This window comes from Erythrolamprus reginae, chromosome 1 (genome assembly GCF_031021105.1).
Source record: "Erythrolamprus reginae isolate rEryReg1 chromosome 1, rEryReg1.hap1, whole genome shotgun sequence".
Lineage (NCBI taxonomy): Eukaryota > Metazoa > Chordata > Lepidosauria > Squamata > Dipsadidae > Erythrolamprus > Erythrolamprus reginae.
Genome location: NC_091950.1, coordinates 225,845,974 through 225,867,615, shown reverse-complemented (window position 1 = coordinate 225,867,615; position 21,642 = coordinate 225,845,974). Strand labels below are relative to the sequence as shown.

At 38.5% G+C, this 21,642-nt stretch overlaps 1 protein-coding gene across 1 annotated transcript; it reads left to right on the top strand.

Moving 5' to 3' along the window:
* The first annotated feature begins 8,724 nt into the window (after positions 1-8,724).
* On the top strand, positions 8,725-20,062 carry HTR2A (5-hydroxytryptamine receptor 2A). The gene is made up of 3 exons (XM_070737914.1): positions 8,725-9,036; positions 16,015-16,215; positions 18,869-20,062. The coding sequence occupies exons 1-3, from the start codon at positions 8,763-8,765 to the stop codon at positions 19,660-19,662; spliced, it is 1,269 nt and encodes a 422-aa protein (XP_070594015.1). The 5' UTR covers positions 8,725-8,762; the 3' UTR covers positions 19,663-20,062.
* Positions 20,063-21,642: the final 1,580 nt, after the last annotated feature.

Below are 21,642 nucleotides of genomic sequence, written 5' to 3'. Positions count from 1 at the left end.
TTGTAAAAATAAGAGGAAGAGTGCAGTCATATTGTATGACATTATATAATCAAGATATAATTTTGGCATGTCAGTTCTCTCTCTGCTTCTCTATTTTCACAGAAAAAGGAAATAACAAAACATTTAATGCTGATATTAGAAAAGGAAATAGGCGGATGTCAGAATGTTATATGAAAATGGTAGGGAATTTCCATGCTGGGAAGTCACCCAATAAAGATGCTAAAGTGTTACATAATATGGGTAGGCAATGAAGTGGGAGGAGTAAGGTCGTTGTTTGCTTGTAAAGATGAAATGTATTTATATGATGTATTCAGACCAGAATGTCGCTTGGTCTGAAGTTGAGGCTTCTTCCAAGACCTTTTGCAAAAGTTATCCAATAGGGTACAGGTATGATGTTCTTGGTATATTCGGGTTTCTTCCCGTGTAGGATTTGGAAATTTCTGGGGACGTTTCGACGAGGTCCCACTTGTCATCTTCAGGCTGGTGCTTCTGTCCTTGTTCTAGGGAGGACACAGCGAGACCTGAGCTGCCTTCCTTCTATAAATACTGGTGGCTGGGTGTGGTTTGATGGCTCAGCAATTGCCTGCTGTGTAGAAACTTCCTGGTGAGTCAGTGGGGTAACACCTGGGGTCGTTGATGTAACTGAGGTATGCTGATTAGTTAATGGTTGTAGATTAGGCGTGATATCCTGAGTAGTTGGAGCTTGCAGGCTACCTGATTGTTTTACAAAACAAGGACAGAAACACCAGCATATATATATATGTGTGTGTGTGTGTGTATATGTATGTATGTATGTATGTATGTATGTATGTATGTATGTATGTATGTATATATATATATGTATTACCATTGTACACTGGTTTGGACTAAACTGCAGGTGTCTCTTACAAACAAAGCTAATACTTTGGGAAAGACCTTGCTCTATTTTCACATTTTTCACATTATAATACTTTAAAAAAACAAGGTATTACTTCAAAAATTATGTTCTACCCATTGGCCCTTAAGGCCACATTTATACAAAAGCTAGGGAAATCTGGGAGATAAACATTTAAAATGTATTGCTTGTCTTAGACCAAATATTTTAATAGGATTTTAAAAGTTATATGATTTCGTTTAGAAATCTTTTTAACTTTTACTGGAAAGATTATGCGGAACCTCATGGTTACAATACATGGAGAAAAGGAGGGAACTCACTGTTTCAAAAGATAAAAATATTCTCCAAACCAGTTTACTTCTTCAAAAAATTAGAAAGCCATGTAAGATTTTAAAACTGATAATCAGAACCTTGAATTGCACTTGAATGGAAACTGGGAGCCAATGCAATCCACATAGCAGAGGTAGAACATGGGTGAACCTAGGATCACCCAATATTGTGTGCAATGCTTCATTCTGGACCTGTTGAAGCTTCTGAATGGAATACCGCCTGTTCTTTGAATATCTGGCATGAATACGGATGGATGTCCAAATTGTGCACCATGGAGTCAAATACTTTGTCTTGCTAGGGTTGAGCAAAGCCAATTTCTCACCATCCAGGCCCTCAGTCCTCTAAGTACTCGGTCAATATAGCAACAGTCTCAGTTGCCTGGACAGCGATGGGGATCTATAGCTGGATATCTTCAATGTTCTGATGATACTATGCTTTCAGAGGACTTCACCCAATGGTTTTATTGGAGGTTTTTTTCCTCCGTTGAAAAATAAACCAGAAGCTCACACAGTTGACTGATTTAGCTGAATCAAATAACTTCTTTATAATCATAATAACAGATATTTATAATACCATATGCTGAGTATTTCTCTTCATTCAATTACAGAGAATTAGCTTCATTAAAGAACGTTCAAAGCAGAGATCTTACAGAGATCATAACATGACTTGAACAGACTTCAAACAAGACCTCATGGAGACTGGAACCAGTTTCTCTTGCACAGACTCACTAGCAGTTAACTTCCATTTGTTTACTGAGTCATTATGCTAATTTATTGGCTGACCATGTTACCACTGGCTCTTCAAGCTCATGAATATCTCAACAGGCTTCAGGTAGATGTTAAAAGAGGAGAGGAAGGAGGCATCAGCCTCAAAGCACCCCATACTGCAGGGGCCTAATCAACAGTGGGTTCCACTTACCTGCATATCGGTGCACTGCATACACATCCTGCTGATTCGGGCGCTCGGGTACCCGGGCGCACCCACAAGTGTGTCCCGTTGTGCAATTTTGTTTCCACACGTGCACAGGAAGCAAAATTGCACCAAAATCTTGTGAGGGGACGCTTGCACATGCGTGATTTCAACTATTTTTTGCGCGGAAGCAAAAAATCACTGAAATCTCACACACACAAGCTTCCTTCACAAGATTTTCTTTCTGCCTATGTACAGGAAGCAAAAAAGGCTAAAAAATTTGGGGGGGAAAGATGGCGCCACCTGACAACTGGCGAAGACAGCACTAGATTGGTCGCACGCAAATTGCACAATCTGGCGGCCGCTACTAGAACGGAGCTCCAGGGCGCACTGGACCTAGTGTTTGACCTCCCCACAACACCGGTTGAAACCGGCCATGGAGGAAAGAGACGAGCCACCACAAAACAGTGCCTCCTATTCCCAACCCTCCAGAATAGTGCAGATGTATACCATGTGTTTTAAAAGTGCACAGGGTGTAAAAATGATGCTTATATAAAGCATGTATGCACAGGGTGTAAAAACGATGCTAATTTATATAATATATAATAATATATATAATATATATAATAATTATATAATATAAAGCATGTGCGCCTTAAAATAAGCCCTTTAGAATTATTGGAAATACTGTATAGGAAAACAATTTTTGCTTTATCCAAATGATATCTATATTATTTTATATATGAAGTTGGGCACTAACTAAAACATTGTTCAATGCTCTTTGGCATTTGTACAGTGAAAGTATGGTGACTCCCTTAGCTCCACTAGTCCAACTGAGCACTAACACTCCCCACTTTTCTTCTTCCCTATTTTATTTGATATTTACAATATACTTTTATTCCCCCCCCCCCACAACCCCAGTAAGTAAAATAAGAAGTGTTCACGTCTCCATAATGTTATGCCGGGCTCTTCACTAATAACCCCCCAGTGAGTTAGGAATGCAAATTCAAACATACCTGCCCAGAAGAAATGAAAATAGTTTATCCATACCGTTTTTAAAGCACACACTTTAAAATGAGCCAAATTTCTCTCACCGAGATAACAGTCATAGAATGTGGCCAAAGGCAAAAACAAACGAGCAATTAAGGCAGTTGTGAATCCTCACAGCCACCCACTTCTATGAGTCCACAAGAGTTAGTTAACTGTGAAGTGTCCAAAAAGTCAGTAGAAGTCTTGGAATAATCCAAATAGTTACAATGGTCTTTCTCCAAATGGATAAATTTGCGCACTCCCCAACATGCGAACTCCCCAACGCCCGTAATTTATCACCAAACCCATTAACCTAATTGCCTCAGCAACAGGTGTTTTCCTTTCTTGCCAAGACACTGTGCATACGGGCATCTACCAGCGGATCCTCCTCCGAGTCTCACTAATGGGAGCATTAACTGATGGGCTGGCTGCAGCCATCTCTCCATCTGATTCCTCTCCCCCACCATCTGACCTTGACAATGAATCTTCACTATCAGAATCTGCTGGCAATAACACACATCTCTGTGAACTTGAGAATTCCCCTGAAGCAACGTCCAAATTCCCCATTGCAGAAACTGGCCCAGAGCCAATCACGACACATAACAATAAGTTTAAGTCTAGGACTCCAGACTCTTCCTCCAGCAGCATCTGAGAACAATTATATAAATACCGAGAAATTAAATTCAGAAACAAGAGGATCAAAGAGCTTTCCTAGGCTATAGATCTGCTTTTGAGGGGAGAATACAACATCATCCAGAATTGATAAACTCAGACTTCAAACCTGTGCCTGATTTCTTACTGACCAGAAGCTTCTCCATCTTGTCTGGAAGCATTGAACTTTAGTAGTAGTCAAGTCTTTTGTCTTCTACAAATTGATGGTTTGAGACTGCTAATGTGAATGGACAAGGATTTACTCTTCTCAATTGGCAGCTAGTATCAACAATATGCTTCTTAAATATACCCACCAGCCTCTCAAACTGGGGGCCCTGTTAGCTCACTTCTATTTTCATTAAATATAAAATATGTTTATTTTTAGTAAACATAGCTTGGATGCTATTTTAATTTTACTGATATATAGAATAGACCTGGACAATCTGATTAATGTGCTCCAGTGTGGCAGTACTATATAAATTTGCTCTATTCTCATAGCTGATCTCAACTCTGCTTCATTAACAAGCCTGGTGACTGATGCTGATGCTTAAGGGCAATTTAAAATACAATGATTGGTGGATTACACTTTCAGCAGGAAAATGTCCACCAGTTGTTGTCCTTAATGGGGGAAGAGGCGAATTCAGATATCTAGAGAACTTGATTGCAAAAGGGCCAATAAAAGGGCCAATAAAATAATAGAATATCTTCTCTGTTTTACTCAGAAATCTTTACCCCTCTGGATTACTGTTAATACCTGAACAACAGGTGTGGGATGATGGAGATTGCACTCAAGGAACAGAAGCTTCCCTTTCCTGTTTGATATACAGTTTTTCCAATACACATAGTTGATCAACATCTGATTAACCAAGATTGAGCAGGCAGTGATGGTGATCACTACAATCTATGTATTAAATAATGTATCTTAACTGCATAATGAGTTTGTCCAATCATAACCTGTGGGTAGCTGAGCACCCTTCTTATCAGACTCTCCTCACATACACATAAAAGGGCTAGTAGGCAAGGCACTCAGTGCTATCAACAGCAGTAAGCTACTGGTTATAATTCTTACTATAATTCTTACTCACCCACATAGCTAGAGGCTAATGGAGTTCTGAGTCCTGTTGGAAGATGCTGTCAATTGAGTCTTCTTTTTCTACAAGTAGAAAAAACGTACAATGGCAAGCCAGTCATTTGGGCAGCAGCCTCACAATGACACCTTTTGAAAGCAGTTGAGAGATGCTGGGGAAGATCCCCAACTTCAGACACACCACAGATCCTACATGTTCTGCCAATAACTTCTGCTTATAAAGAAAATTTGTATAATTTTTTTTATCGTTGGCATTTCACATCAGTTAAATTAGCAAAAATTTATCAAGGAAGATCTCCAAATTGTTGAAAGTGCAAAGATGAGGTAGGAACTTACTACCATATGTGGTGGACCTATGGAAAGGCTAGATATTTCTGGAAGAAAATATGGAAATGGGTAAAAGAAATTACTTCAGTTGAGATAAAATTTGAACTGGAAATTTTTATATTAATAATGATTGATAGCAACATTAAAAAAAGAGGATAAATACCTTATTATACATTTGATTACTGCCGCTAAAATATGCTACGCCCAAAACTGGAAAAAAGACACCCACAAATGTACATATCATAAATAAAATAATGGAATTGGCTGAAATAAATAGGTTAACAATGAGGATTAAAGACAAAGAAGATACAGTCTTCTACAAAATATGGGACAAATGGTATAATTGGCTACAAAAAATGAGAACAATTGAGAACAATTAGTTTTTGCCCACATCCTTAAAAGGAATTTTACCAAAAATTGAAATTAATACCTTTTTTCCTTAATTCAGTCATGCCATAATATTTATAGATTAGAATTGTTTTGTTAGCCCTGTTTTTCTTTTGGTATCACTGTTTTTATACCTTTAAAGTTGTTTTTTTATGATACGTTTTTATTATAATTTTAAAATGGAAAGTGTTGTGATTCAGCCTGCGGCTCCTCAGGGACCAGCTGTGTCTCTGCTGGATCCATGCCCAGAGGAGGAGGACAGTGAACAGGAGGGGGAGGACCAGGCAGACGGGGGAGAGGAAAGTCAGGAAGAGGAGAAGGTAGAGCAGCCTGAGAGCCCCGGGGGGGGGGGCTCTCCCCAGCTAGTAGCCTGGACTCATTGGATGAAGACGCACAGGCTATAATTGACATGAGACAGCGACGTGCAGCTCAGAGACGGGATCAATTAGAAAGGTATTTGCATCATTGAATTGGCAACAGCTGGGTTTGGGTGTGGTTTTCCTCAGCAGGGTTTAAAAGGCAGGCCCGTCCTTGCAGCCTTGTGGAGAGTTATCAACTGGAGGTTCTGTGACCCTGCTTTGCTTCTCGGCGTCTCTGATCTTGGCTTGTGGCCTAGAAGTCTGGAAGACTTGGGCGAGGCGTGGGTTTGTTATCTCCAGCGTTGTTTTTGACAGCAAGAATCCTGTTTTCTTTCATGGCCTTCGTGAAACCTCTGTGAAGTTCCAGCATGTTCCTGTCTGCAAGAACAGTTTCTGTTACCTGTGTTTGCTTTGAATTACGGTATATAAACTGCCTTTGCTTTTTACCAGTGTGTCTGGATTCTCTTTTTGGTTTGGTGTTGGCTTCTGGAGGGACCCAGACAGAACAGTAAGTGATATGAAAAAACCTTCAGTTTTGTTATTAAGAAATATAGTTATTTTAGAAAAGCATGAAAATACAAATATTGTAATTCGCAAGTTAAATATTACTATATTGTAAATTTATAAAACATAATAAGGAAGGAAGGAAGGAGAGAGCAAATATCTCTCTAATTGTTATTTTACTTTATTTTTATAATTCTAAAATTCTTCTTGTTTTTCATTTGTTATGTATTTTCTTTTCTTTCTCTTTAAATGTGTTCGTATTTGTTTTTGATTTCAGTTTTTGTATTATGCAATTAAAAATAAAAATGTAATAATTTTTTTTAAAAAAAACTTCTGTTGAGTCAGAGAAAGTGGGAAAGAGCACTTCAGAGAAAATAAATGTTATGGTATCAACCTTCAAATACAGCCCAGTTAGAAGAGGAAGACTATCATGCACAGGTGTTGATAGATAACCTCAAGCTGAAGTTTTAAGGTTATATAGAGGTGCTCAGGTAGTTGCTTTCTATATGCTTTTTTTCCCAAGCAGGCTGAGTTAGTTGTTTGTAATCCAAAAAACATGCAAAGGTAATTCCTTTTCTTGAACAAATTATTTTCCTATACCAGTGATGGTGAACCTATGGCACGGGTGCCACAAGTGGCACATGGAGCCATATCTGCTGGCACATGAGCCGTTGCCCTAGCTCAGCTCCAATGTGCATGTGTGTGCTGGCCAGCTGATTTTTAGCTTGCACAGAGGCTCCTTTTGGCTTCCAGAGAACCTCCAGGGAGATGTGGAGGCCGTTTTTACTCTCCCCTGACTCCAGGGAAGCCTTTGGAGTCTGGGGAGGGTGAAACATGAGCCTACTGGGTCCACCAGAAGTTGGGAAACAGGCCGTTTCCAGCCTCCCGAGGGCCTCTGGGGGGCCTGGTAAACTGTTTTGTCCCTTCCCAGGCATTGAATTATGTGTGTGGGCACTCACACATGCACACTAGTGTGCATGCATGCGATTTCAGCATCCGAGGAAAAAAAGGTTCACCATAGCTGTCCTATACCATCAAAATTATCTCTCCCCCCCCCCAATTAACACTATTTACAGTGTAATATTCACTTTCAATTTAGAGCTAGGATGTGATTAATTTGTTGACAGAAATAATCTGATGTTTGCCCATTATATGCAATTCCTAGCTTCTTCTTTTTCATAGAAGAACCTTCTTTATTACAGACTGCCCTTATCAACAGCTGCTCTGCAGGATATCCTGTGGGAAATGTTTTTTTTTTTAAGTATGAATGCCTCGCATTGATACTGCAACATTTAACAAAAAATCCAGCTCTGTTCAGTTTATTCTCCTTCTGCCTTTGCTATTTATGTAACGTCAAAAATGATGTGACTTCTTATAAAGGAACAGGACCAAAGAAAATTCACTTCCATTTTTGTAGAAGCTATTTTGAATCCCCTTTGGAAATTTATTTTCTCCACGCATTATAATTTTTTGGGATGATTATCCAGAGATAATTCTTCCAGCATAATTCACCTTAAGGACAAAAATAACAGAGGGAAGTATAAATGAAGCACCTGTAAAGGACAAAGAAGACTTAATCGACAAGAAAACACCGTTGCTGTAAGAGAGCATCTGAGTAGTCTGCAAAATGCATTTGACTCATGCAAATTGGAACTAAAGAATATCATGCTAGCAAATATAACGAAGAATAAAATAAATCAAGGCACAGAATTAATTTAATAGAGGAGATTTTGAAAATACATTGTAAGTGTTTTTCTTATAGCATTTTTCAGAATGATAGCATTAAATAAATATATGGTATTTAATAACTTCCATGAAAGGACAAAATAATTGTAACTAATTTTCAAATTATCAGTTACATGAGTAAAATGTTTTGGAGGAAGATCGCTATGATTAAAAACATTGGAGATGGATGGATTACTTTTTCTTTTCCTTTACATTTTGAAATTGACTGTAATTGTTCAGGAAGACTCATTGTATATAATAATATCAAATTATACTGTATATGAAATTGAAAATTTTAAGAACATGTAATCACCTGAACAACTGCCAGTTTTCTCTGTAAAATTTTATTTCCTTTTTTGGCACTAATAACCAATAGAGAGCTTGATGGTAATAAAACAGCTGCAATTTGCATTTTAATGGTATATACTCACCAGTTTCAGAATTTTTAGAAATGGATATTTTTTCTGAAGAATGGCCTGTGAACCTAATAGCAAATTCCTTACCACAATTAAACCAATCTAGAAAATTCAACAGCAGTGTACTTACATCTGAAGAAACTAACAAGTCTTGTTTATGCAACATGACTGCAGACTTTTATCATACAGTGAACTGTTCTTGTGAAGGGAACCTGGCTACATCATTGTTTCCTATTCTTCATGAGAAAAATTGGCCTGCTCTTTTAACTATTATTGTGATTATTATAACCATTTTTGGAAATATTCTAGTCATCTTGGCTGTCTCACTAGAAAAGAAGCTGCACAATGCCACAAATTATTTCCTGATGTCACTTGCAATAACTGATATGCTCTTGGGTTTTCTTGTCATGCCGATATCAATGCTAACTATATTATATGGTGAGTACCATTAACAGCATTTAAAACTTAAGATACTTTAATTTATTAATATGCATTACATGTTACTTTAATGTTACTATAGACTCAATGAAAAGAGGGTTTCTAAAAATTTGTGAACTAGAAGATGTGAATGTCTGAAACCTTAATTCTGCACAATGCTTTCATTATTTCTCAAATAATAGAGCATAGTTGACTACAAAACACCCCCTACAGTCCTCATTCTACCCCCACAGTTGTCTGAGAATTCTAGGAGTTGTAGTTCCAATGTATCCAAAAAGTACTAGATTGCCAAATATGTGCACAATTTGATGTCTTGTACCTTAAAAAATGAAATCTTTGTATTGAACTTAAAGATCAGTAAGTACAGTACTGTATATTTTTAACATGTGCAACATCTGTTGTATTTACTATGCATTTACTGGTAATGGAACCAAGGATCACATCTCATCACTATGTGGGGAATCATACTTCAGGAGAAAAAAATGAAGATGGTAATATCCACATAGTTATGAATTAAAATAAATGATTGTTTTATATTTACACAGCTAGCTGTAACAAGTTAATGAAATTAGGTGTATCATTATGAAACTGCTTGTATACAGGTGTGTGACACCGTTTTCAATGTTATCATTACTTTGGATAGCCTGATGAAAACTCATGCAAGTTTTAAAAGATCATTATTCATTTGCCAAAGAGTTCTCAGTAATTAAAGGATGAGAAAATAATGTTAATATAAAATATCAGGAGTATTCAGTGAAGGGCTACCAAATTTTTTACTACTGTGGCCGTGGCTTATGCAGGACGCCCTGAATTTTCTTTCAACATCTTTCAGTGCAAACTCGGTGCTCTGGGATGGAGCTCCATTTTTGCTACCCCACTGTGTCCCTGTCCCCCTGCGTCCGGGCAGCAGCCCACCCCTGGGAGTGGGAGTATTTCACAAGCATTATAAATCCAGATGCTTCAGGCAGAATGTAGTTGCAAGGGTGATATCTGTATGGCTGCATATGGCTTAGGAAGTAATATTTGTTTGTTTGATTGAATGTTTAGTAACTGTCCATCTTAGTGAATGAGTCTGGGTGGCTTATATATTTAATATTTGGGGGAATGCTTTATGAAAGGATTGGGTGTCTGAAGATTAAATTCCAAAGAAGAGCAGCCCTCGATGTGTATGGCTGGGAGAGATATCCTATGTGGGGTCACTCAAGATTCTTGAGTAGGAAGAGTGGCATATAAATAAAGTAGAAACTATTAATAATGTGATTATGGAAAATTGATCTTGCATTTGTAGGATTAATTTGGAATATTTCACACTGTCCAAATGAATTTTTATTTTCTGAAACAGAATAGTGTTTGAGATCATTATGCTTAAAGATCATTATGCTCATGAAGTTAAGGTTCTCTAGACAAAATTACAGCTTTCTATAATATGCTTCGGGCATAAATGAGAGAGAAGTTTGTAAAAGTGCTATGGACATATATCATTCCCAGAGTCCTAAAGGAGCTAGCAGATGTCACTGTAGAGCCACTGCAGCCCACCTTCCAAAAATCCTGGAATACAGGGGAACTATCTGAGGACTGGAAAAAAGCTGATGTGGTTCAAAAAAGGAAAAAAAACAGGTACCCAGGTATCTGCAGACCAATCAGCCTAACATCAAAAACTGGGAAAATACTGGAAAAGATAGATCTGCCATTACCTAGAAACAAGCAAAGTAATAACCAGCAGCCAACATGGGTTTGTTAAGAACAAATCATGCCAAACCAATCTCAGCTCACTCTTCAACACTGTGACCAAATTAGTGGACCAACGAAATGCTGTAGACATAATATACTTGGGTTTCAGCAAAGCATTCAAAAAAGTAGATCACAACATACTTCTTTGCGATCTAGAAAAATGTGAGATAGACAGCTACATGACCAGATACAATTGGCTGACTAACAGTATTCAACGAGTAGTCCGCAATGGGTCTAAATCTACATGAAAAGACGTAAGCAGTGGAGTATCACAAGGTTCCATCTTAATGCCAATATTCTTTAACATCTTTATAGATTTTTTATTTTTTTATTTTTTTATTTATTCATTTGTCCAATATACAAATACATAGGAAGAATAATAGACATGTAGTAATATATATAAGGGTAAAGTGAACTTAGAGGAGAGGATATATGAAAGAAAGAAAATATATATGATAACTGAGAGAAAGGAAAGACAATTGGACAGGGGACGAAAGGCACACCAGTGCACTTATGTACGCCCCTAGATGACCTAGATGAGGAAATAGAAAGGAAACTAAACAAATTTGCAGACAACACTAAGCTGGTAGGAATAGCTAACACCCCAGAGGACAGGCTCAAAATCCAAATGGATCTTGACAGACTTCAGCACTGGACCCTATCTAACAAAATGAAATTCAATGCTGAGAAAAGTAAAGTCCTACACCTAGGTAAGAATAACCAAAAATATACATATAAACCAGGCGAAATCACACTCAATAGCAGCGATTGCGAGAGGGATCTTGGAGTCTTAGTAGATAGCCAGTTAAACATAAGCCAGAAGAGTGCAGCGGCAGCCCAAAATGCAATCCTGTGGAAATGCAATTCAAAATTGTATTAATAGAAGAATACAATCTAGGACTAGGGTGGTACTAATACTGTTGAGTTCTGAGACTGAAGAGACAGGAGACCAGTGGAGTGACTTCAGCTCTTTATTAGTTTATTGTCCTCCAGCCTATGCAGATTGAGTTCATTGTCTTTCCTGATAAGTTTTAAGCTTAAGACCTTCCACCATTTTTGTAGCCTGTCTTTGCACCCGTTCAATTTTATCAATATCTTTTTGTAGATGAGGATTCCAGAACTGAATACAATATTCCAAATGTGGTCTCACCAACACTCTATATAGCGGGATCACAATCTCCCTCTTCCTGCTTGTTATACCTCTAGCTATGCAGCCAAGCATTCTACTTGCTTTCCCTACCACCTGACCACACTGTTCACCCATTTTGAGACTGTCAAAAAGTACTACCCCTAAATCCTTCTCTTCTGAAGTTTTTGCTAGCACAAAAGTGCCAATACAATATTCAGATCGAGGATTCCTTTTCCCCAAGTGCATTATTTTACATTTGGAAACATTAAACTGCAGTTTCCATTTCTTTGACCACTTATCTAGTAAAGCTAAACCATTTGCCATATTACAGATGCCTCCAGGAATATCAACCCTATTGCACACTTTAGAGTCATGGGCAAATAGGCAAACCTTCCCTACCAAACCAGAACAGACCCTTGTGGCACACTGCTTTTAACCAGTCTTGCTCAGAATACTCGCCATTAACAACAACCCTCTGATATTTATGCTTCAGCCAGTTGCAAATCCACTGAACTATCCAGGGATTAAATCCAATCTTCACTAAGTTATCTATCAGCTCTTTATGTGGAACCGTATCAGAGGCTTTGCTGATGTTCAGATAGGCAATATTTATTTATTTAATTTATTTATTTATTCAATTTTTATGCCGCCCTTCTCCTTAGACTCAGGGCGGCTTACAATATGTTAGCAATAGCACTTTTCAACAGAGCCAGCATATTGCCCCCATTTTACCCACCTCGGAAGGATGGAAGGCTGAGTCAACCTTGAGCCAGTTATGAGATTTGAACCACTGACCTACAGATCTACAGTCAGCTTCAGTGGCCTGCAGTACTGCACTCTACCTACTGCACCACCCCGGCTCTTATCCATGGCACCACCTTTATCCAACACTTTTGTGACATAGTCAAAGAAATCAATGAGATTAGTCTGACATGATTTCCCCACAGTAAAGCCATGCTGATTTGGGTCCAATAAGTTATTGGTTTTTAGGTGCTGATACTATCCTCTTTTTGAGTAGAGACTCCATCATTTTAACTATAACTGATGTCAAACTAACTGGCCTGTAGTTACCAGATTCTTCTCTACTGCCCTTCTTGTGGATAGGCACAAAATTGGCCATTCTCCAATCATCAGGAACATCTCCTGTTAACAGGGATTGGTTAAATAATTCAGTCATGGCAGGGGGTAGCAATCACATATCTGAGTGCTCTAAGAACTCTGGGGTGGATGCCATCTGGACCCATTGCCTTATTTATCTTTAATCGTTCAAGTTCTTCTAAGACATCGGCCTCTGAGATCACTGGAGCTGAATCCCTACAGCTGAAAGCAATGCTATATCCATCCATAGTATTATATTGTAAGCTGCCTTCTGAGAAAACTGAACAGAAGTAGCTATTGAAATGGTCAGCGACCTCTTTATTCCCATCAATGTATGTATTATCCCAGTACTATGCTTTGTGATGCTGCAGTTTTTCTTCTTCTTATCACTAATATATCTGAAGAAGGTTTTATCCCCCTTCTTCACAGATTTGGCAATTTCTTTGGCAATTTCTTCCTCTTTTGAGGCTTTAGCAGCATATATTATCTGTTTCACTTCCTTCTGTCTCATTTTATACACCTCTCTGTCAGCTATACTTCTAGACTCTTTATACCTCCTATAGGCAGATTTTTTTTTCATTGACTATAGCCCTTACATCATTGCTAAACCATAGTGGTTTCTTCTTCCTTTTACCTCTAATGTTGATTAAAAGTATTGGGACATCCAGAGTGGAGTTGTCCACCAAGTCCAGCAAGGGGCAGCGGCTCAACACCTCAGCGTTACCCATGGCCCTGCCTGGGAAGTATTTCAGTGTATATGAGTAGGCAGTAAGGAATAAAGACCATGTCAGCATTCTCGGGGGTAGAGCATCCAGCATTGGCTTGTTCCCTGCTAATAGTTCTAATAAGTGTTGATGGTCAATGACCAGTTCAAAATACCTCCCATACAGATATTCATGAAAAAGTTTTACTCCGGCAACAGCAGCAAGGGTTTCTTGGTCAATTTGACCATAATTTCTCTCAGTGCTCAAAAAAATCCTGGAGAAATAAGCAATGGGGGCTTTGCGGTCATCTGGCAGTCTTTGGCTTAATACTTGCATCACATACAAACACCTGGCATAGTCTCACTAAATTGAATCAGGAAACAGTCATCTGAGTTAAGGTTTTTTACAGCTTGGAATGTTCTATCTTGCACGGGATCCCAAAACCAGGAAGAGTATTTTGAAAGCAACTTGTGCAGGGACTCCATGACATTATATTTATTTTTCAGGAACATTCTGTAAAGATTAAGTAGCCTTAGAAATGCTTGAAGCTTTGTCTTATTGGTGAACATCAGAGCCTCTCTAATGGCCCTGAGCTTGTCCTTAGTGGGGTGTAGGCCAGAACCATAAATCAGGTACCCCAAGAATTCTACTTCTGAGACTCCTATCTGGCACTTGTTTGCTTTAGCTTGCAGACATAGTTTTTTAACTTGGACCTTTGTAATGTATATATTTTTTCTGGTCTGCACTAGTAGTGTATATCAATAGATTAAAAATTAATTTGAATGGACTATTTATTTATTTATTATTTGTACTGTACTTATAAGTCACCGAACTCCTTTTGCACTCTGGGCAGTGTAAAACATGAAAACAATATAAAATCAATATAAAACAGTATAAAACCCATTAAAAATACATTCATCTTTAAATGGCTGGAACACGGTGGTGTCAAACTATCCTTGGCCCCAGGCCTGCCGGCAAAGCCAGGTTTTAACAGTCTTATGGAAGGCCAGAAGTGTGGGAACAACACAAACCTCAGGGGGCAGTTGGTTCCCAAGAGCTGGAGCAACCACAGAGAAGACCCTCTCCGACACTGTCTGGCCAATGGAACACAGAGAAGGCCAAGGAGAGGGCCCTTACCAGTCGCTGGAAACTATGTGGCAGGAGGTGGTCCTGAAGATAGTCTGGCCTTAAGGCATGTAGGGCTTTATAGGTAATAACCACCTTGAATTGTACCCGGAGGCCAATTGGAAACCAGTGCAGCTCATGGAGTGTTAGTGTAACGTAGGTGTATCTTAGTGCACTCACAACAGCTCATTAAGCTGCATCTGAATCAATTGTAGTCTCTGAATGCTTTTCAAGTGTAGTCCCATGCAGAGCTCGTTACAATAATTGAGTCGTGAGGTAATAAGGACATGAGTGACTGTGATTAAGACTCCCAGTCTAAGTAGGGTCGCAACTGGTGCACCAAATGAACCTGTGCAAAAGTCCCCCTAGCCACATCGACAGATGTTGTTCTAACCTCAGTTGGGAATCTAGGAAGACACACAGGTTGTGGACCCGCTCTGAGAGGGTTAGTATCCCCACCCCCTGAGCCAAGGATGGACAGAGGGTACAGTCCTTCAGAGGCAATACCCACAGCCACTTTCAATCTTGTTGCGGTTGAGCTTGAGCCTGTTGACAGTTTCACTAGACTAACTTAAAAGCTGAAAACAGAAAAATTAGAAATTATGTAAATACAATTACAGTTCATTTAAATGTGATATCAACACTGGATAAGATTTGAACATTTATTTTTATTTATTTTATTTATTATTTGGATTTGTATGCCGCCCCTCTCCGAAAACTCGGGGCGGCTCACAACAAGTGAAAAGACAATCCAATACATAATCCAATTAATTAAAATATTATAAATTTAAGAAAAACCCCTATACTAACATACACAGACACAAGCATACCATATATATATATATGGCCCCCTCCCAGATTTAAGGAGATTTTGGTGCAAACTGTACAATTTCAAAGAAGTCCAAAGAGGGGAGGGGAGAGTACAAAAGCAATTGTATCACTAAAATTTAGCAAATCTGCTGCCGTATCAGCTACAGTGAAATCTAGAGACCTCTGTTGGCTTCAGAATTGGATATGGGAGCCTCCAAGGGCCTGGTGGAATAAGCAGGACATGGATCAACCACTTTTAAAAACCTGTAGGTGGACGAAATAAAATATAACAACAGAAAATACGTTTCATATCGGTGAAATATAGATACTGTATAGCTTTCCAACTGCTATAAAGTTAATAAACACTCTCCTTGGTTACAGAATATAGATGGCCACTGCCCAGGAACCTCTGTACTGTGTGGATTTATTTAGATGTGCTTTTCTCCACTGCGTCTATCATGCATCTCTGTGCAATTTCTCTGGATCGCTATATTGCCATTCAAGATCCCATTCATCACAGTCGGTTTAACTCCAGAACAAAGGCCTTGGCAAAAATTGCTCTTGTTTGGACAGTATCAATAGGTGAGTTATTCAATCTTTATGTGTTATGCTATCATCAGAAATTTTTTACTTTCAGTAAAATTATATGTGCATCCTCTCCTAATCTCTAAAGCTATGCATTTTCGCTTGGAGCCTTTGATGTCATTGATTGATGTCATGTTTTCTATTGTATTTCATGACTTATTACTACTATTAATCTCTTTTGGGCAATCAAAAATATTTTCAACTCCATGCCACTGCAAGATACTTCAATTTGAACTAAATTGTCAATATTTTACATTGACCCCGCCCTAGGATTTAGTTTAAAAGCTCATGTGCTGCTGCTGCTACTTTAATTCAAATGAAGTCTTCCCTTCAAATTACACTTACTCCTAAAGTGAAATGCAAATCTAAATAGATACAAAACAATTTATCAGGAAATTGTGTTGTAAATTCACCACAGCTCAGTAGCTTTATTATCCCAAGAACACATGAAACAACATTGCTCAACAATAGTAAATGCTGCATGGGACAATGGCTGGAAACATCAATTCCTTGATCTAATTAAACATTTGGGAGTCTTACTGCTTTCTCCTGTAAGTACCATATATGGTTAATAATAATCATCAATGAAGGCCTGAGACATCAAATTTCTTTATTGGGAACAGTGTATTTTTTTCTTAGCATGTCCTTTCAGAAGGAGACAAGGAGACAACTCCTACCGTACATATAGAAGTAATGCAACAAGAAGAGGGTCAATTGCAGAGGTGTACCATTGAGAGAAAATTGCAGTCACTGTTGTTAGTTTGTTCATTAATTGATGTTCTCTTGAAGATGCAGTTTTGTGTGCTTGATTGGCAGAATATTAGAGCGTTGTCTTTCTCCCTAGCTCTGTCTTGCATAGATAGCATTGTTTCCTTTTGCCATATAGAATGCATAAAAATAAAATATGCTGCAAAACCAAAGTAGCCCCAGAGTAGGCATTGATCATTCACAGCAGACATAATTAACAGTGGATGAAATGTGTATGGCTTGAACATACAGTATTGAGGGACAGCTTTGTTCTGTTTTTGATGGAGGGAGTGTTAAAAGAAAGTCTTAAATCTTAAAAAGAAAGTAAAGAATAGAATAAACAACTTTTTTAAAAAAATGCACTCACTGCATTCCAAAATGATAGTAATTTTTATGTAACAAAAAATAGAACAATCTCAATAGAGTTTGCAGATGAGGAGAGAGTATCTTCCTCTTCCCACTGATCTTAACTGCATTAAATCACTTGGTGAAGGAGGGGATGCTTTGTCTCAAAGTGTATGCTGGCAAACAATATGTGTGGTTTACAAGGTATACCAGCATTATTTCTGTGTTCTGTGTGAGAACGCACTAGGACAACAATCTAGCACAGGTTGTGCTTAATAAAAGTAAATGTGAGTAGCAGTTTCATTGCTCAGCAGTTTGGAAAACACAATGCCCTATGACTTCATCAACTTACAATGGCAGTTGCAGCTGTTCTAATTGCTATTGTTAAGGCAAATCATGCACAGTCAGTATCCCAGAATTATGTGACTTCCCACCAGGTTCTCCATTTATTTTGCTTGTGGGAAAGCAGCTGGGAAGTTTACAAATGGTGATCATGGGATGTCATGACCATTGTAATTGTGAGCTGGTTGCCAAGCACCCAACTCATGATCATATGAATGTGGGGATGCTGCATTGGTTGAACCGCCTTCTACCGCACGAATCCCAGCAGCCGATAAGGTCCCACAGAGTTGGCCTTCTCTGGGTCCTGTCGACTAAACAATGTCATTTGGCAGACCCCAGGGGAAGAGCCTTCTCTGTGGCAGCCCCGGCCCTCTGGAATCAACTCCCCCCAGAGATTAGAACTGCCCTCACCCTCCTTGTCTTTTGCAAATTACTTAAGACCAACCTGTATCGCCAGGCATGGGAGAACTGAGACACCTCCCCCATGCTTTTATATTTTATGTTTGGTATGTGTGTGCTGTATGGTTTTAAATGATGGGGTTTTACATGTTTTTAATATTAGATTTATTTCATTGTAATATTGTTTTATTATTGTTGTGAGCTGCCCCAAGTCTTCGGAGAAGGGTGGCATACAAATCTAATAAATTATTATTATTATTATTATTATTATTATTATTATTATTATTATTATAATTACAAGGAACGGTTATAGTTTCATCCAATTCAGCAGCATCATAACTTTAAAAGGTTGCTGAATGAAGGGTTATTGAATGTATTACTAAACCTGCCAAACAGGAAAATCTGATAAATGTGGGATTTCCCCCCAATAAAAGCTAATGAACTACCGTAATAATCATTCACAATTCTAAATTGAAATTCTAACATATAAAATTGGTGTTGCTGGTGACTTTTGAATTCATCAACTTGTTCAAGTGGTTTTCCAATCTGTCCTTGTAGAGTTTACACAGTGCTTGTAGCTACTACCAAAGCCAAAATATTTAACTTCTATTTGTAAGATGGTACTTTGCTTTTAGCATCTACTGAATAGCTGTGCAAACTTCAAGGAAGCAAATTCACGCTCCACAGACATGGTCTGATCTTTATGTCCAGGAATGTTATTGGGAACAAGTGGGCATCCACTGTGGTATATCACAGAATGATGTATTTTTAAAATGAAAATGACTGTACTTATCTTTTTTTTTTAAACTAAACATAGGTATTTCAATGCCAGTTCCTATATTTGGATTCCGTGATAATTCTAAAGTTTTCAAGAATGGAAGCTGTTTTCTTGTGGATGAGAAGTTTGTTTTAATTGGATCTTTTGTAGCATTTTTTATTCCACTTGCTATCATGGTGATCACCTATTTTTTAACTATAAAATCCCTTCAGAAGGAAGCCACATTATGCATGAATGATCTTGATTCAAAAACTAAGTTTGGCTCATTCAGTTTTTTCCCTCAAAGTTCTCTTTCTTTGGATAAACGTTTCACACATTCTCTGAACAAAGAATCAGGAACTTTTAGGAGGAGAAAGATGCAATCAATAAGTAATGAACAGAAAGCAACCAAGGTACTTGGAATTGTCTTTTTCCTGTTTGTGGTAATGTGGTGTCCTTTTTTCATCACAAATGTGATGGTAACTTTTTGCAAGGAGGCGTGTGACAAAGATGTAATAGAGGATCTGCTTAACATTTTTGTTTGGATTGGCTACCTTTCTTCAGCAGTCAACCCACTTATATATACTTTATTCAGTAAAACCTACCGATCCGCTTTTGTACGTTACATCCAATGTCACTACAAGGAGAAAAAGAAACCTCTGCAATTGTTCTTAGTGGACACTAACCCCACAGTAGTGTACAACTCACATCAGTTAACACAAATGAAATGCTTTAGAAAAGAATCTAAGTTGATGGCTGAAGACTGTTCTACAAGAACATCTGAAATACATGATCTGGATGGAACCTTAAAGAGCAAAGTCAGCAACATGAATCAAAAGGTTAGCTGCTTGTGATTCTGGTACAGACCATTTTCTTTGTGTATATTCTGCAAGCTGGAGAAAGCTGGCCTGGAAAAATAGTATGTAACGTTGCAGGGAATTTGCAAGACAGTGATTCACTGATTTGTCTCTCACTTTTCTCAATACTGGAAACAGGAATGCACGGGAGTGTGAATGCAGCTATGATTCATTAAAGTCACTCATTGCAATTGCAATTGTTTCCAGGACTATGTACCACTCATTTAATGACAGTAACTGGAGATGGAATTTGTGTTGCTATGCATCATGGTTGTAAAGTGTAATGCCATGCAGATTAGATTTAGAAAATGAGAGCAGTACAATGTAAATTTTTGATTTAATTATACCAAATACATTTTATATCAAATTAATTAACAGAAAATATAGGAAATACTGTATAACAATAGACTTAATATGAAATACTGTATGTTATAAACAGAAATCAAATAAATTAATTGCTAAAAGATGTTTTCCTTGCCTTTTTGCTGAAAACAATAATTAATTCAAATGCTGATAAAAATGACATATTCAGGTCCACTGCTGAAAATTACTGGTAAGTAGCAATTTCTTCTTTTGCAGTCTTTGAATTACTATGACTGATTACACAGGTCCTCAAGTTACAGCCTAGACCTGTGTTGGCTTTTTTGGCAGCTGCTGCATACTGCTGGCTTATATTTAAATGGTTGTCTACTATGACTCCTAGATCCCTCTCACAGTTACTACTGTTGATCAAGGTACCACATATAATAATAATAGTAGTAGTAGTAATAATAATAATAATAATAATAATTTATTAGATTTGTATGCCGCCCCTCTCCGAAGACTCGGGGCGGCTCACAACAATAACAATACAATATAATACAAATCTAATATTAAAAAGAACAAGTTAAAGCCCATTATTACCAAAAACAATCAATGCTACACAATCACACCACACTCAATGCTACAAGTCAGAAGGGGGGGGGATCAGCGCCAGCCAGGTGCTCCAGACCACAGGTGGGCATCAGGGTTGGAGGGCTAGGGGTGCGCAAGAAGCCCGCATACATGGGGAGGCAGGGAAGCCCTGGCCTCCCTGTCCTTGCTGCCACCAACCTCTCGGCTCCGGCGGCAGCGGTTCTCACACTACCGCTTTAGGCCAGGATGCTGGAGCAAACTATACCATACTATACCTATGCATTTTGTTTTTCTTGCCTAAATGTATAACCTTACTTTTTTCACCTATTAGGCAGCAGTATTACTCATGAGTGATTCTTCTCTTAGCCGACCATTCCTGCCTCCTGGATGCCTTCCAAACTCTTGCATCCGGAAGAGGCTCCTCCTCCTCCCCCGAGTCACTCATGCCAGGAAATGCAAAGTCATTGCTAACAGGAAGTGCTGATTCACTCATGCCAGGGAGTGCAGAAGGCCATGGCTATTGTTCTGACCCTGACCCTCATCAATTTCACTGTCCATCTCAGGTGGCAGTAATACAGGATGCCAGCCTCGTTCCTCCAGTCTCTGCGTCCTCTGAGTCCATAACTTTTTGCGCAGGACATGAGGACATCACATGATGTTTTAGTAATTTTTTTCTAAGATATCGAACTCACACCTATTGACAACTGTAGCAGACTGGCAAAATAGGGGACATGGTTGACCCCACAATTACCTCTGTGTACAGTGTCAAGTAATATGATTCTTTCAGACACTCACAGCCTCTTCTTGGCAATTTGACACCTTTAGCTCTTTTCTCAGCGAGGTGACAAACAAAAATACCCTGGGTGTCCAACTGTGTCAGACCTTCCACAACTAGGTCTCTAGGAAAAAAAGACCCTCATTTGGTTGAAACAATAGGTTCCTCTACTAAGGATTAGTGGTTGTAACGAAAGCAGGATAGAACTAAAGTTTCCACACAAAGTATTCTGTTTTGTGTCTTCCCCCCACACACCTTGTCCGGTTTGTCTTCATCCAACGATGTGTCACATACGTGTTTTGGGAACA